The sequence below is a fragment of the Zonotrichia leucophrys genome, chromosome 3, assembly GCF_028769735.1.
Source record: "Zonotrichia leucophrys gambelii isolate GWCS_2022_RI chromosome 3, RI_Zleu_2.0, whole genome shotgun sequence".
In the NCBI taxonomy this organism is placed as follows: Eukaryota; Metazoa; Chordata; class Aves; order Passeriformes; family Passerellidae; genus Zonotrichia; species Zonotrichia leucophrys.
In genome coordinates this window covers 104404568-104420538 of record NC_088172.1, presented here as the reverse complement: position 1 = coordinate 104420538, position 15971 = coordinate 104404568, and the positions used below count along the sequence as shown (strand labels likewise).

The 15971-nt window shown below is 50.0% G+C and overlaps 1 protein-coding gene across 2 annotated transcripts; it reads left to right on the top strand.

Annotated features, from left to right (window-relative positions):
• Positions 1–4504: 4504 nt before the first annotated feature.
• On the top strand, positions 4505–13258 carry LRRN4 (leucine rich repeat neuronal 4). Of its 2 annotated transcripts, none has more exons than XM_064709801.1 (5): positions 4505–4643; positions 6110–6819; positions 7958–8162; positions 9242–9379; positions 10479–13258. In XM_064709801.1, exons 2-5 carry the CDS (start codon positions 6141–6143, stop codon positions 11950–11952), a joined length of 2496 nt encoding a protein of 831 aa, XP_064565871.1. In that variant the 5' UTR covers positions 4505–4643; positions 6110–6140; the 3' UTR covers positions 11953–13258. The 2 variants fall into 2 exon arrangements, with proteins under 2 accessions (XP_064565871.1, XP_064565870.1); XM_064709800.1 differs by having other exon boundaries at positions 4514–4643; positions 6103–6819.
• Positions 13259–15971: the final 2713 nt, after the last annotated feature.

Genomic DNA, 15971 nt, shown 5'->3' with positions numbered 1-15971 from the left:
ATTCATCCCTGTGAGGGTGGAAAGCCTTGGCACAGGTTTCCCAGAGGAGCTGTGGATGGCTCTGAGGAAGCAGATCTGCAGCCAGCAGCTCTGCCTGCTGGAAGGAGCCGCACACATCCACCCAAGTGAATGAAATTTGATACTACCTTGTAAAGCAAGGACAGAGTGAAACCGGGAGAATCCATGAAACTACTGGACAAACCAAAACTGGTTTCACATATCTAAAAAAATACAATGGACAGGTGGTGTCATATCATAAAGGGAGGCTGCAGAAACCACTGCATAAATTCATAAACATCACTGGAAACTGAGAGCCCTGATTTTCATGCCATGTGCTCTGCTTTTCCCCAGCCCTTGTCAATGGGCTTCAGGGGAATCACTCCCAGTTTGTGCAGTTTAAACTACAGCTTTACATTTTGCAAAAATAAAAAATTACAGCCTGCTTCCTAGCCCTCTGTTCTTCCCTCTCCTCAGCACTTCTTGCACAGGCTGAGGGACCATCCAGTTTTCCTTCAGAAAAGAAGGTTCTTGACCCACTTGTCAGCTGCTTGGCACAAGCCAAGTATTTTCCTCACGTTGTGAGATCCACCCAAGTGCAAACACTGGCCATATTAAAAGCCTGCTCAGGGTGCCATGGGAGAGCTAAATGCCCATTTTAGTGCCAGCACCTCTTCCACAGAGAGCTGCCCCCCAGATGAGTGTCCAGCCAGGCTCTGCAGTGAGGATGCTGCCCATGGCTGCCCGGAGCCCCTCGTTGGCAGTGCTGTGGTTGCTCCCCGGGAGGCACAGCCCGAGGTGGGCCCTCAGAGCAGAGCCTGTCCCCAGCGCTGCAGGGAGGCCCTGGAGCTGCCACTTGCCTACGTGAGCTGAGCACAGGAATGCAGGGATGGGGGAATGTGAGCAGAGCTCTCTCATTAGCACACTGTGGCTCATCCCATTGCCAAACAAGCACGTTCACTTGCACTGCAAGCTGTCTCTGCTGGGATTTCGGAGAAACTAGCAAATATTTCCATTTTCTTTCCTGCCCCTCCTTCAATCTTACCCAATGTGTCACTGCCTTTCAACTGAATCCCTCACTGCTGCTTTGCAAGGAGGAGTTCTGCCAGCTCATCCTGGCTGGCTGGAAGCCCTATCCTTTGCCATTTTAGGTTTAAGAGAGTGATCCCCTGCTGATGCCCTCTCTCTGTATTTCCTCAGGTCATTCAGCTGTAGCTTTTCCTTGCCCCACTCACTTTGCAAGGCATTTTCACAACAGATGGGAAAGGAAACTGTTTTTATCCAGCTGCTTTGAGTGCTGCATGTGACTGCAGCTCCTCTTCCTACAAAGAGGAAATGTTTCAGTGGCAAGACTCCTTCCTGCAGAGGTTGGAGTGGGAAGGCAGGACCCAGGGCATTCCTGCACTTCCATAATTCCAGGCTGGATGTGGCAGACAGCACCTGAGAAGAGGCCTGTCCCAGCCTGCTGTGCCCAACACCTGCAGCAGCCCCGGCTTGGAGTCTCCTTCCATCGCAGCCATGTCACCCAGCACGTCCCACCAGGCTCCGGCCATTCCCTCAGAGCACGTGCAGTTCCACACTCTCCCCAATTTGTGCAATCCTCGATCACCCTCGGCTCCCATGAGCTCATCCCACACAGGGCTGAGAGCAGGTGGGCTGCACAAACCACGTTATCAATTGCACAGATGTGGGAGAGGCTTCCCAGAATGAGCGAAAGAGTGAAGTGAAAGCAGGACAGGGGCGTCTCCCCTGAAGTTTTGCAATACAGAGATGAAATCCTGGGCAGGAATGTTATTAGATGAAAACAAACCTTTAGGAAACTTGCATTTCCTCTCAGCTGCAACCCTGTTCTGTACACGGTGCTTAACTAAACCCAAGCCAGGTCAGGGTAAAGCACTGCCGATGTCAGAGGATCCTGCTGCTCCTACATCAAATTCCATTGGGGATTTCACCACTGCCTTCAGCCGGGGTTAGGAGAACACACACCCCATCGTTTTCTGAAACCTCAGGCTAAATAATCCTGTTCTTCCATTCTCTCCCCTTTTCTGTAGGAAAATGTCTTGCTTGTGCTTGCTCTGTGGACAGACCCGTGAAACAGTTCTTTTGTTGCCTTTAAAAGCCTTTCTCCAGATTTTTTTTTCAGGATATTTTCATTCTTAACCATCACTTGGATCGCGGCCAGTAAGAAACATTCACCTCTTAAACTTTACAGCCTGGTACCGTCCTCACCTTCTGGTGCTCTGCTTATCTCGGTGTCACTGAGGAATGCAGGCTCAGCGCGAGAATTCCTGCGGGCAGAGGGGCTTTGTGCAGCCCTGAACGCCCCGGGGAGGGGGCGTCTGCTCCAGCTCCCTTTGCAGGGCCCGTGTGAAAAGGCTGACGGGAACGCCTGCCCTTGCTAACGCTCCCTCAGGTTGTCACCGAAACTCTCAGAAAAGCGGAAAAAAGAATAAAAGGCGACATGAGAACAAGCCAAAGTGAATCACAAAGGGGAAATCTCTGCCTGCTGTTAGCAGATATTTCAAAGAACCTGGTGAACAAGGGCTGCTGCGTGCCCTGGGAAACCTCCACTAGTACCTGTATGTAGCACCACGGCAGAAATATTTCAGATGATGAGAGATTAGCTCTTTGCAGCTAACCAAAGAGCTGGGAAAATACAATACCTGCCACAAAAACTGGCCAACGAAAAAAGCAGAAACAAAGATGGAAAATAAAAATAACCAAAGCTCATTTTCCAAGGGTGCTCTGCCTCTTGCAACAGGTTCTCTGTATCACTCAGAAATCAAGGGCCTCAGGGCAAAGAAAACCTCCATCTCCCTTCCACCTTCACCAAAACGAGCAGCCCTTTTCCCAGTCTGACAGTCTGCTCAACTCAGTCTCCAAAATGAAGTCAGTAAGGATCAACTCATTAAAATTAAAGCAGCTTTTTGCTCCCCGAGTTTCCTGGAGTATTTTTTGTAAGATATTAAAATCAATAAGATAGCAAATAGCCCTAAAATAAGCAATGAAAATTCACAGCCTGTAAATACTGAGTTAAGGGCAGCAATCACAAGTATTTAATAACCCAGGGCAAAGCCAGGCCAGCTCCCTGCTCCTCGGCTTCCCAAAGAGGAGTGCCGCAGCCGGCAGCTCTGTGAAACCAGAGGGAAGGCAGGGTTTCCACGGGCCTGCCTGGAGCTGGGCTTTCCTGCCCTTGCACCAAATTCTTCAGATTTTTGTAACCTGCTCCGCCCTGCCCTTTGAGCCGGAGGTACCTGCGGGCCCGCACGTGCCGGCCCGGGTCAGCGGTGGGATCAGCCCCGCGTTAGGAACCGTCCGTGTGCCCCGGAGCCGCCCCGCGGGAACGCCGTGTGCGCCTCGCTGGCCTCCGCGGGAACGCCGTGGCTCCAGAGTCCTGCTGAAGCCCCTATCTGTGTTCTGCGATGTTCTGGTGTTTTTCAAGGCTCTCTCCCCACGCTCACCATGACCCACACGGTCAGGAGATAAGGGCTGCCTAATGTGTGCTTGCAGACTCAACGATTTTGGGCAAGCAAGGCCTTTATCTGCACTTTAGCACCGAAGTTTACAGGTCGGTGCTGCCTTCATGTCAGGGATCTGTTTTGTTGCCCCGATAAAGAAAAAGCACTGACTACTGTTCTCCTTGGAAATTTTAACAATTAATTGTCCTGCAGTAGCTACAGAACAACCACCCTTAACTTTTACTTTGGAACAATCTCCATCAACTCGTCCCTTTCTGGGATCATTTCCCTGACTTTATTCTCTGCTCTCGACCTAATTATTGTTAGAATTGTGGGAATGCTGAAAAGCCCAGCTCGGGGCAGGTCCCTCAGTGGGAGATGGTTTCTGTTGTCAGTTTTACTTATCCAGCAAACGATGAGGGAAGTAGCGGGAAGGGAACTGTCCCAAGCCATGTGGTACACAGATGCAGGACAGAGAACGCAGCCCACGCACAGCGGGAGCAGGAGAGGCCTCCCAAAGGCCGTCCCACGGGGAGCGAGGTGCCCTACGCCCTCTCCATCCGCACAGAGAATTCCTCTCTGCGGGAGGAGCAGGTGAGAGTTTCACTTCTGACATATCCTAAGGGCCTCCTTAGAAAGTAATTTGTCCTGCTTGAACTTTTGCAGAATTTACTCCCCAAGAGCCAGAGTCTTAGAAATTCAAACACTTGAAGCCCCTCACTGGCGCCTAAAGAGAGACCAAAGCTCATGTCAGCAGGCAGAGCCTCAGCTTTACATCATCCTGACCTGCCAACAAAGGAGCACAACAATTCCCCTCCCTCCCCCATCGGTGGAAGACGTGAGAGCCGGGACTATTGACACTGATCTTTTCCCTTTACCCCCCTCTGCTCAGACAAAGACAGACAGGAGCAGCCCTGCGTGAGTGTTGGGAAATAAGAGCCCTCCCACCCACCTCCCGCTAGGGCCAAGGAGCGGGGAAAGCTGCCCGGAGCCGCCCCCTCTCAAAGCTGGATGCGGGGGAGCGAGCCTGGAACAGACCTCGCCCGAGCCTGTGGGCAGAGCCGGGAGCAGGGAAAGCCGGGCCGGGAGAGAGGCAGCTCACGGGGCCGGCTGAGTCACCCCGAGCCTATAAAAGCCGGGCCGAGCAGCCGGAGCCGCTCGGAGCGAGGCACCGGGACTGTCGGACAGGTACGTGCGAGCGGGTGCGGTTTAGAGGCAAGGATTAACATTAAATCTGAGACTGGAATACAGCAGCCCAACTCCTCCCATCCTCTCCCTGCCCATGTGCTGCGGAGCGGGAGATCCAGCGGCCCCGGTGGCCGGGAAGCCCTGAGGCTGCTCGGATCTTGCTGCTCGGATCTTGCCCGGTTCCGCCTGACGAAAAGCACACAGGCAAACACAACACATTATTTTGGTGCTCCGGTGCACACTATTTTGCTGATCCCTACTTCAAACCTGGGATGGCAGCAAAGGATAACGGTCTGGGCAAGACCTGGCATCATTCAGGGAACAGCGAGGAGCAATTAAACTTTGGAATAAGTCTGAGATATTTCATAATCCGTGGGGTTTCGGTTACCACCCTACACTGTAATATATTTCTGGACGAGAAATCATTTTGTTGCCGGGAAGCACAAAAGACAGCTCAACAAGGAAAGCACGAGTTTGGGGCTGGGGTTAATTCCTTCCTTAATGACACACATTACCTGTGGGGACCCCGCACAAGTCACTAAGGACTTTTTATTTTGAGAAAGACCAAAGCAGGGGTGGGAGGAGGAGGAAGCACGGAGGCAGCTGTAACACTAAATAACATGTTTCTTGGCGCTCAGGCCTTTGGGGCCCCGATCCAGGAGCATATTCAGTTTCTGACCACTTCCACTGAAATGCGGTTCGGGAGCTGCATTTTCAGTGCATCCTTTCCCAGCAGCTGGGCCGGGCAGAGCCTGCCTGTGCCTCTCACCCACAGCAGGCCCAGCCCTGCCTGGCACACAGGCTCGGGGGCGCTGCCCGCTCCTCAGGAGCCCAAACATCCCTGTGGGTCCCCACTGGCGCTGTGCTCACAACGGGGCAGAACTGCCCTGGCAGAGCCCACACAAGCCCCTGGGTTTTCTGTTCCAGCTCCTGCTAGGGAAAGGAAAGTCCTTCCTTACACAGGAAAGGTGCTTCTACCTGCCCACTCTACACAACGCTGCCCAGTTTGGGGTTCTGGGCTGTAAAGTTTGGTAACTCTCCTCTGTCCTCGGATCCATTCATTTGCTTTACACAGCCTCACAGAAAACAGTTCTGGTTGTTTGGGCATCACCCCACTGGAAAACTCTCCCCACTGGGCTGCCCAAAGTGGACACAGCACAGGACAGCCTGCTGGCACTGAGGGACAGGTGTGGGATACACGCTCCCTTGGTTCATGCTCCCTGCATGAACGACTGGAGGCACACTTAGACTAAGACTGAATGATACTTCTGTCCCCAAGGATTCATGTTTGCTTAGGCTTAATTACAGAAGAGCTATTAATTATCACTGTACCACTGTCTGGATATAATAGGAAAGGGTTTATAAACTGTTTTTCTTTTAAATAGTTTGTAGATGACTGGAGGGATTTTAATTTAGCTCTAAATGTCGATGTTTTGTTTCCCCTCCCTGAAACACAAAGGAAACAGACCTTGCAAACTACAGGCACCTCGGAGAAGGATGTTGTCCCCCTTGCTCATCCTCCCTCTGCTGCTGGGGACCACAGCACTCAGCCCTGTGAGCAGAGCAGCTTCCAGGGATGTCACCACCTTTTTCCAGCTGGCTCAGGAGGACACTTGGGAGAATGTTAATGTCACCAGCATGTCCTGTGAGGATCAGAAGAACAGGACCTGGATCACCCTGCAGCTGACCAACAGCAGCCTGACAGCTTTCCCAGTCTGCCTTCCAGAGGCCCTGCAGAGCCTGGATCTCAGCAATAACCTCTTGCAGGAGGTGAATGGCACAGAGATAGCAAACCTGCCCCAGCTGCGTGTCCTCTCGCTGAGGCACAACCACCTCTGGGCAGTGAGGTGGGGATCTGAAACCCTCAGCAGTCTCCTCAAGCTGGACTTGAGTTTTAACAAGCTGTCATCTGTGCCATCCTGCCTCGGCTCTGCCCTGCCCAACCTGAGGTGGCTGTCCCTGGCTGGCAATCCCCTGATGGAAATCCAGCCACTGGCTTTTTCCTGCTACCCTCAGCTGCAGGTCCTGAACCTCTCTGTGACGCTGCTGGGGCAGGATGCCAGCAGGGGAATCAGGGACTCTGCTTTTGCCATCAGCACAGATCCCCACGAGGCCATGGACAGGCCTGGAAACTCCATCGAGGTGCTTGATCTGAGCAGGACCTTTCTTGAGACAAGTAAGTCTCTTGGGGTTCCCTCTGTAAGCACAGGGCTGGGTCAGGCCGGGGGAGAAGAAGCCGTGCTGGGACCATGGCTCCCATCCTGGCTGGGCTGGAGTGCAGGGGAGCACCCCACCCCACACCGAAAGCTGCCCACAGCTGCTCCAGGCACTCACGCAAAGCAGCCTCCCAAAGCAAGGGCACAGACCAGACACCGTGAGACAGGAGGGGTTGTCCCAGGGTAGTCACCCACCTCCATCCTAATCCCACTGTCTGCCACTGACAGTCACCTCCCTGTCAGCCCCGGGATTAGCTCTGGGAAGCACAGGAGGAAATTAGTTTCTCTTTCCAGACAGGCTGTTGAAATCTTTCTTTGTCCCCACAGCTACTCTGAGCTTTCAGAGCTGCACTGCAGTAGCACAGAGAGGCTTTTTGTGCCATCCACAGCCCAAACACTTCCGCTGAGGGAGGGACAATCCCTGCCCCGAGCAATCCACAGGACGTTTTCTCCCTTTTGCCCTGCCAGCCTCAGTTTGTACCTGAGGTGCTGGGACACACAGATGTGAGATGCCTTGCCCGGCTGCTCTCAGCCTGGGGCAGGGCCAGGGCCTCAAGCTGGAGGTTCACTTCAACTCACATTAAACAGCTGCACCACCAAATTTCCTCCATAAATTTGACTAATTTGTCTTGTGGTAGTGAGTTACCCTACTGAGTCATGGGACAGAAAGGCCCTATTATACAAGACCATCCTTTCAGTTTCATGCCTCTTGGCTTTTTCCCGTGCTAAGAGAAAGAAGTGATTTGCATTTCTTGCACCAGTCACGACCTTGTAGACCACTTTCGTGAGCTGAGAAATCCTTGTTCATTTAATCTCACCCAACAAGAAGTCTATTCCATATCTCTTATCAGCTTTGTCCTATTTTCCCCTCTTTTCCTCTGCCCTACGACAGCCTGACCTGTGGGGACTATTACAGAAATGCAGCTGCATGAGTGTTCACACACCAGTGTATTGACTTTTGTTCTGTTCCTTTCCCAAAGAGAATAGCTGCAGAAGGTGACAGATATTTCATATCTATGAACTCAAACCCTTTTTCTAGGCAGAAATCCACAGGAGAGCTCTGTTCAGGCAATAGCTGTAAATAATTTTCTGTTTCAGTTCGACCAGAGTGGGCCAGAGGCTTGGCCAGCCTCAGATCACTTTACCTGACAAACATGCCACGGTTAAGAAGCCTCAACAGCGACTTCCTCAGGTCCCTGCCTGGTCTCCGAGAGCTGCACTGTCAGGACTCCCATTCCCTGGGCTTTGTGCAGACAGAGGTGTTTGACAGTGCTCCTCACCTGAGCCATCTCTCATTTGAGAAGTGAGTTGGGTTTTTTTGTCCTTCCCCACATCATGCTGCCTTTGCCCCACAGCCGGTGGTGCCTGGGAGCTGAATTGAACAGTTTGTTATCAGATTTAGGAAGGAGGTGTGGGCTTGCTGTCTTTGCCATGTACAATCTGTGATCTGGCCTGATAGAGCTGATACAGCCCAAAGAGGCAGCCTGGGGCTCACAGCACAATTAACTGTTTGCTTGAGGTTGCATCCATTGTGTTCCCATCCTCTGCCTTATCTCCCCATCCAATGAATTCACCCAGGGCTGTTTGGATCAGCAGAGATCCACTGAACCCTGCTTGTGCTAAAGACCAGGCTTGCAAGGGCAAAATCCCATCAGAGGAGAAGCAGGTCTCTGAGGGTTCCCTGCTCTGCCAGGATGAGTGCTGACAGTTCTCCAAAACCTGCAGCTCAGAAGCGGACAAAAACCCTGTCCCACTTTTAGTGAGAGAGTTTAATATAGCTCCTTGTTCATCATTAGTAAAAGCAATGTTTCAGTCCTCATCCTAGGGGTAGCACCTCTTGGTACACCACATACCTGAAATACTAGGAGGGGCAAAAGTCTGAAACTGATTTATCAAAATAGGAGCAGGTGAAGTGCCCACAGAGCAGCCAGCATAAAGGAAAAAATCTGGAGAGCACTTTGAAACATTTTTATAATAGCGACCCAGATATAAGCATATCAGAAAACAAACACTAGAGCACTGCCTGTGCCTAGAAACCAGTTTCAGGAAAATAAACCCATACAAAGCAAAAATCCTATGGATTCCATCCCCCTTGACTGCCTCACTGAATTCACACAGCACTTTCCAACACTTGCAGGAATGCCAGTTCAAAGTGCTAAAAATCAAAGTGCTAAAACTTTAAGGAATTAAAGTCCTAGAAAGAAGAGAGCATCTTCTGAGCATGCAGAGTGCAGGGTGGTGGGTTAATAACTGCTCCCTGCCAGGGGAACTGGGAATATTGCTCTGTGCCCTACACACACTGAGGGTAAGGGATACTGAGCACACTCCAGTCGTTGGAAGGTACCTCAGCATTTCTTAATTATTGCATTTGTGTTCTTGTAGCTGTAACCTGAGTTCCTTTAATCCTTGGAACACCAATTCATCGGATGGCATCACCATCAACTTGCACGGGAATCCTCTGCTGTGCAGCTGCCGGCTCTCCTGGCTGCTGTCCACGCCCCAGAAAGTTGTTCTGCAAAAGTAAGTGAGCTCAGGAGATGGAGCAATGCTCTGCAGACACAGCCTCAGTGTGCAAGTGCTCTGGGGACCAGGCATTCACCACCATTCACTGAGCTGTTCAAATTCCTGGTGTGTTCTTCCCTTCCACAAGAGGTAGAAACGCAAAATAATATCCCTTTCAGGGACAAAGCATAAGGTGTTATTGGCTGTGGTTCTACTTTTAGGTGAGAGTATTTTCTTCCTGTTTTGGACCATATTTCACATGTTTCCATATTAGCTAACGATAGAAAATGAGCTGTCTTGGTGTACCAGAGCTGGGAACAGAAACTGGGAAACTTTGGAAGATCTTTAACAAATTATTTTCTCCTCACCCTGCTACTTGCAAAGCTTACATCACCACCGGCAGCCAACAAAACCCCTTGCAAATAGCACCATTTCTCACCTATTGTTTTCATGCTCCCCTCAGTTTTACAGACTAATTACAGTAAGCTGCAGTTAAAGGAAATATTTGCATATAAATGGCCTCTCTTTCTTTTCAAAGGCCACCAAGAAGATTTGTCATCAAATCTCTCTGAGAGCAGGGAAGTAGATTGTTGAAATTAGACAGTGTTGTTTCATCGGGATGGGTTTAGCAGTTGCATTCTTTACCAGAATTTCAGTGGCTGAGTAAATAAGGAATTCGATCTTAGTCATTGAAAAGTCCCGCATCAGCCCACCTCCAGCTGCCTAAAGCAGATGGATTAGGAATCCCGGGAATCCCGTTACAGCTCCCTGCATGTGTTCTGTTAGTGCTGCATTAAAGTCTGACCCTTTAAAACAAGCTGAATCCCGGTGCCCTTTGCTAAAGTTCACAGCCATTGTTGTACCAAAGGACACTTCCCCTCGGGCATAGATATCCCTGCACCTTACAAAGCCACTTCCAGCTAAATTCCACAGGCAGTGCTGTGCAAAGCTGGCTGGACTGTTGTTAAGGCAATCTAGCTTTGGTCTAGGTTTCACATTCTCACTAACATAAAGATGGTTTTGACAGCAGGTCACCAATTCCAGTCCAGGCAACCTGGACAGAACAGAAACCTGTAATGTTCTTCTGGACCTTGACTATTCTGGTTTCCCTCTGCAGGGCTCGGGAGACCTTTTGTACATCCCAGGAAGATTCGGGCAGACCTTCAACATCTTTTTCACTGCTGGAGCTCTACAACAAGTGTCAGTCAGAGAGCAACGTTACACAGCCCGACTCAAACACAGCCCTTCCTGAGGGTGATGCTTTCAGCTTCTCCAGCCATGATGCCTCTGCTGCAGTAACAGACTCAGCCCTGCTGACCACAGATCTGACTCACACCAGCTCCCTCATCCAGAGGGGTGTGGGGAGCACAGCAACATCCAACCCAATGCCAACCAAAGACACCCATACCAGCTCTCTAATCCAGAGGGATATCATGAGCACTGCAGCATCCAACCCAATGCTAACCAAAGACATCCATACCAGCTCCCTCATCCAGAGGGATGCAAGGAGCACAGCAGCATCCAACCCAACGGAGCCCATCCTAACAAAGGCCAACAGTTCCTCCCACGAGGAGGAGGCAGTTTCTGAACCCACAAGCAGTCCCCCTTCCTTGGCATCTGTAACCTCCTTCCCAGTTTTTTTCCAAGAGTTCTTTGCTCAGTCCCCAGACCACAGCTCGCCAAGTCCAGCTGGAACAGAACAGCTCCAGACAGAGCTCAGAACAACTCACATGACATTCCCTCGGGAAGGGACACTCAATCAGAGCACCAGTGCCTATTCCACTGGAGGAACAGGAGTCCCCCACAGCACCAGCCACCACAGCCGCTCCTCTGCCACCCCTGCCAGGCAAGGTGCCCCCCAGACGAGCCCCCCAGAGCTGAACCCCACGAGGAGCAGCGCCCCCTCAAGGGCTGTGCCCACCACGCCATCCCCACACTACACCGATGACTACGACTATGAAGAGCCCAGGGAGGAAGGCCCAGTGCAGACAGCCCAGGCTGCCTGTGACTACGATCCCTGCAGGCACCTGCAGAAGCCGTGCAAGGAGCTCCAGAACATATCCCAGTGCTCATGTCCTGGCACTTCCAGGGAAGATGAGGTTCCAGACCCCCCCAGGCTCAGGGCAGTGATTGAGGTCACCGACAGCTCCGCACAGATCCGCTGGTGTGCCCCAAACTCCGTTGTTCACAGCTATGAGCTGATGCTTCGTGCCCAAGACAGCGAGGACAGGCAGTTTGTCATGGACAACATCTACCCCACGGCCAGGCAGTACACCCTGTACAACCTGCTGCCATTCACCACCTACCACATCTGTGTCACTGCCTCCAACAAGGCAGGGTCAAGCCAGACCACAACAGGCCAGGAAATTCCAGGTAATTCGTGCACCAGCTTTAAAACAAAACCCAGCTACAAGTATGTTTTTGCTGGTCTGTCTGCAGCAAGTGGACTCTTTCTCATTACCACAATTATTTTGTCTGTATGTCTGTGCAAGGCGTGTAAAAAGCCTCAGAGTGAGCAGTATGGCACACACTTAGTCTCCTACAAGAACCCAGCATTTGATTATCCCTTAAAAGTACAGACCACGAATTAGCTCTGGGTGATTGTTCTATACAATCAAAGTTCACTATCTCCATCGCCTTGGTGTGTTTTTATGAGACTCTGAAAGTGTCCTTCAGCAAAACTATGAACCAGCAGATTCCATAACCCTGACATTTCTAAGGGAGAGAAAACCACCAAAAAAAAGAGAAAAACTAATAATGAAGTTAGTCAACCAGAAAAAAGTCTTTGGACTCCTGTTCCTGTGCTAAGCAGCAGCAAGCCTGGACGCCAACCTTGAAAAGTTGTTTTTGTAATCACCTGCAAATAGAGTAGCATGAATTTCACCCAGTGAGAGGCTGCCTGGCCAGCTGTCTGCCTCCAGTATCTCTCATGAGCACAGTCAGAGGAGAGCTGCAATCCAAGGTGCATTAAGCTTAGCAAGATGTACTCTGCTTTTACTCACAGAGCAAAGCTGGGGGTTCAGTTTTTAAAGGTATTATCCATAGAGAGAGTATAGCTGAAAGGAGTGAGGGGGCTCAGTGACAAGGTGTTGTGCAGATCTAACTCCTCTAAGCAAATGCAGATGATCAACCTAACTTCAGGACAAAGAAACATGAAATTTAATTGTAGTCACAGACTGTGTGGAATCCTTAGGGCAGGGGTAATTGTTTTGTTCTGACTTTTTATGATGTTGTCCACAGCTGAGCCCCCAACAGTGACCCACACAAGGGGGAGGGCAGCATGTTGACATTTGCTTCCCAGTGGATTTTAGGCAGAGAGGATGTTCCGTCCCAATCATCCGTCCCATCTACAGATTTAGCAGCTGATTTACCTCATACAGAGGCAAAGAGCCAAGCAATGAAGCAATTGAATGTGTGTGCTGCTGAGGCTTGAAAAACCCAAATCCCCTGCACTAGCAGCAGACAGCTCTGCAGACACCTTTCAAATGAACTCTTGGGTGCCAATTTCTGTACAATAATACTGAGAAATGCTGACAATCCCAACTTTGAGCTTGCCATTGGAATCCAGAGAGGTGTCCCAATCTGGTATTTCCCCAGGCTCCAGTTCCAGGAGCTGCCTTCTCCTGCTGCTGTACAGACACAGTGCATAAACCCCCTGGACTCTGAGGGGAAGGTGCTGTAATGTGTAAAAGAGTCCCTGTTCCATTCTTTTGGGGTTTGTAATGCTTTCAGTATTACTGAAATAAAAGCCACAGAGCTACATTCTGATTTTTTGTTAAAGACATGGATCTCGGTGTTTTCTTTACCATCTGCAGTGTTTGGCCTGAGAAATTAACTCCTTTTGTTGTTTTGGAATGAACTTTCAACATGTAGTAAAGAAATGTTTTTATGATATTAGATTTGTGTTCTCTGATGTCCCAAGAGCTTTCATTTTGTATGTGGCAGAAGGAGGCTTGTTCCTTTGTCAGCACTGTGGGCTTGCAGTTCTTTCCTGGGAATTTGTCCTCTGGGAATGACCATCACTGGACAGACACAGACTCCTGCCATGTGTGCCCCAAGTCTGGCTGAGCCCCAGGACTCAAACTCCTCATAGAAGTGAAATGCAAATGAAGAAGACAGGATGGTGTGACCTCTCACTTTGAAAATCTCTTATTTTCACATTCTGGTAGTTCAGAGTTTTCTCTGTTTGGACCTAGGTTTTTATATTTATTTCTGGCCTGGCTTTTCCTGCCAGGATTTCAAGGAATATGTACCCGTTCACTAATTCCTTGTTTTCTCAAGGATTCAGTGATTGGGTACATATGATTGTCATTTGAAGTGAGCAAGTGAGCCAAAGAGTCATGATCCCAAACTGGGGCAGAGATCATCCATTCCCTTCTGTTTGTACAGCACAGCTCTAGGAGACCTTGGCTGGGGCGTTTGGTTTTACCAGAAACAAAGCAAAATAAGAGATTTCTGAAGAGCAATTTATATTGTCTCAAAGATTAGCTCCAGAGAAGGGCAGGGAAAAAAAGATAATACTGCAACTGAAAATAAAGATTGCTTCAACTTAAATATGAGTTAGTCCAAAACAAGGGGACATCATTTAAAGTGTGAGGTATTGGGAGGACATTTCTTACCACCAGCTCATAATCACTGAGCTAGGAAGTTCATCACAATCAATTTCTCCAACCAGTTCTCAGCCAGCCTCTCCTGAATTTCACAACCAAGGGAACACATCAGACCCTCCCATTCATGTAAGTGCCCTTTGTGGGAGCCACACAAACATACAAGTCCTGCTCCCACAATCCCCACCTGTTCCAGCTTAAGCAGCCCAATGCCATCTGAGCTGATGAGCCATCCTGAAGCACAGATGCCCCAGCCAGGGCAGTGCCTCTCTCTGAGTGCCACTCAACCCTTCCACAAGTGGAAAGGGGAATGTATGAGATGTAGCAGCAGGGTTAAAAACAGGATTTGTATTTATCAACACCTATGAGAAGTATCAGTGATTAGAAGTATCAGTGCTTCAAATGCAGAATTTTTTTTTTTTTTTTTTTGCTACTACCACTTTGTATTTTCACCAGGATTCATTTTAGTAATGACCAGCTGAACTCTTTCCAGCGGAGGGAGCTCTCAGAGAGCTGCTCAGGACTGGGGCAGTGAGGGGAGCAAAGCAACCACGGAAAGTTTCCCGATAAAGCCACGCTGGGGAGCTGCCCCGCCTTGCTCCGCCCACTTGTTCCTCCCCCTTTTCCTGATTGCACCCAACAACAAATCCTGTTTGTACCTCCAGATTCAAATCATTAACCTTTGGCAGCATGGCTGGAATACCCAAACGTCTCTGAAACAATTTTTAATAGCTATCAAAAGCCAACATATTAAAAAAATATAACTAAAACTTCACTTACTGTTACGCAGTTCCACCTGTTCTGTTTCTCTGAGAGGAAGATCACTTGGGGGAAGTGCAGAGAGCATTGAAATTCAGTTTTTGAACAGCTTGTGTGGCTTTCTCTGTGTCTTTTCTATCTCAGGTCCTTCTCCATTCACTTGTGTTTGTATTCTTCCCAAAAACCCAGTCCAAGCAAAGAGAGTCCACAACAGTCACTGGTGCCTGCGGGTGCATCTCTTAACTGTCAGGGCAGAGGTGCTCGATGCTCCATCTCTAAGAGCACTTGCAAACCAGTCACAGTCTCAGTCTCTGCCAGCAGAAACACTCTGGGAAATGGAGCTGATGCCCTCCATACAGGAATAAAAAGCCCTTTAAGGGCCAGAACTCTTGCTGGCTGTGGGGGAGCAGGGAAGGACACCTGGCTTTTGGTGCAATGAGTGCCATTGGAGGAGCAGGCCCTGAGAGCCCTGCCAGCAGGCATGTGGGGAAGCCCAGAGCAGCAGGACAAGGTGCTTCAGCCTGATCCATTCAGCACCAGAAGGGATCCCACTTCTCAGTAGTCCCAGGCCAGAGGGTGACAGGCATTAAATGGCCAGCTGGGAGGTGGCACAGCCCAAGGCAGGGAGCTCACAGCACATCCCAGGCTCCATCAGCCTCTTCCTGGCAGGATGCCCAAGTTCAACCATGATGCTCCCTCAGCAAGCACGGCCTGGGACAGCCATGCTCCTCCCCAGGGATCTCTGGAACAAAGCCTTCTGTGCAGTTACAAACCAGGACATCTCTGAGGGCTCAGGTGTTGCTTGCCAAGAAGCCTCTGGTTGGTTCTTTACCTGTGAAATAGAGAGATACATCACAGGTGAGAACATGTTTTGTATTTGCAGAAACAGATTCATCAAAGAACATGATTAAACTCCGGTGCTTTTTCTTTTCATCAGCTCTCCAAAGGATGCAGAGTTTGTTCTGAACAGGACAATAACTAAATCCCAACCTCTCTAAAAAGTAATCAAGCAGCATTACAAATTAACACTGTTCTGAAATACACCCAGGAGACAACGCCTCACAGCAAGGCTAGTGCTCTGCTGGCACCTAGAGGGAGAGGGGGGAATCATTTCCCAGGAATTCCCACAAGGAATACTCATTCTTTTCCCAAAGAGCTTCAGCCTCACCCTGCAGACAAGGGTCACTGATTTACACTACCCGTGTGCTCCTGTGTGTCCTCACCTACTCCTGTGTGAGGGGAAA

Bases quoted from the DNA above. Each gene is read 5' to 3' on its own strand.
- LRRN4 (XM_064709801.1), top strand. From the start codon at position 6,141: ATGTTGTCCCCCTTGCTCATCCTCCCTCTGCTGCTGGGGACCACAGCA. The intron at 6,820-7,957 runs GTAAGTCTCTTG...TTTCTGTTTCAG, and splicing joins CAGGACCTTTCTTGAGACAA to TTCGACCAGAGTGGGCCAGA. The intron at 9,380-10,478 runs GTAAGTGAGCTC...TTCCCTCTGCAG, and splicing joins CAGAAAGTTGTTCTGCAAAA to GGCTCGGGAGACCTTTTGTA.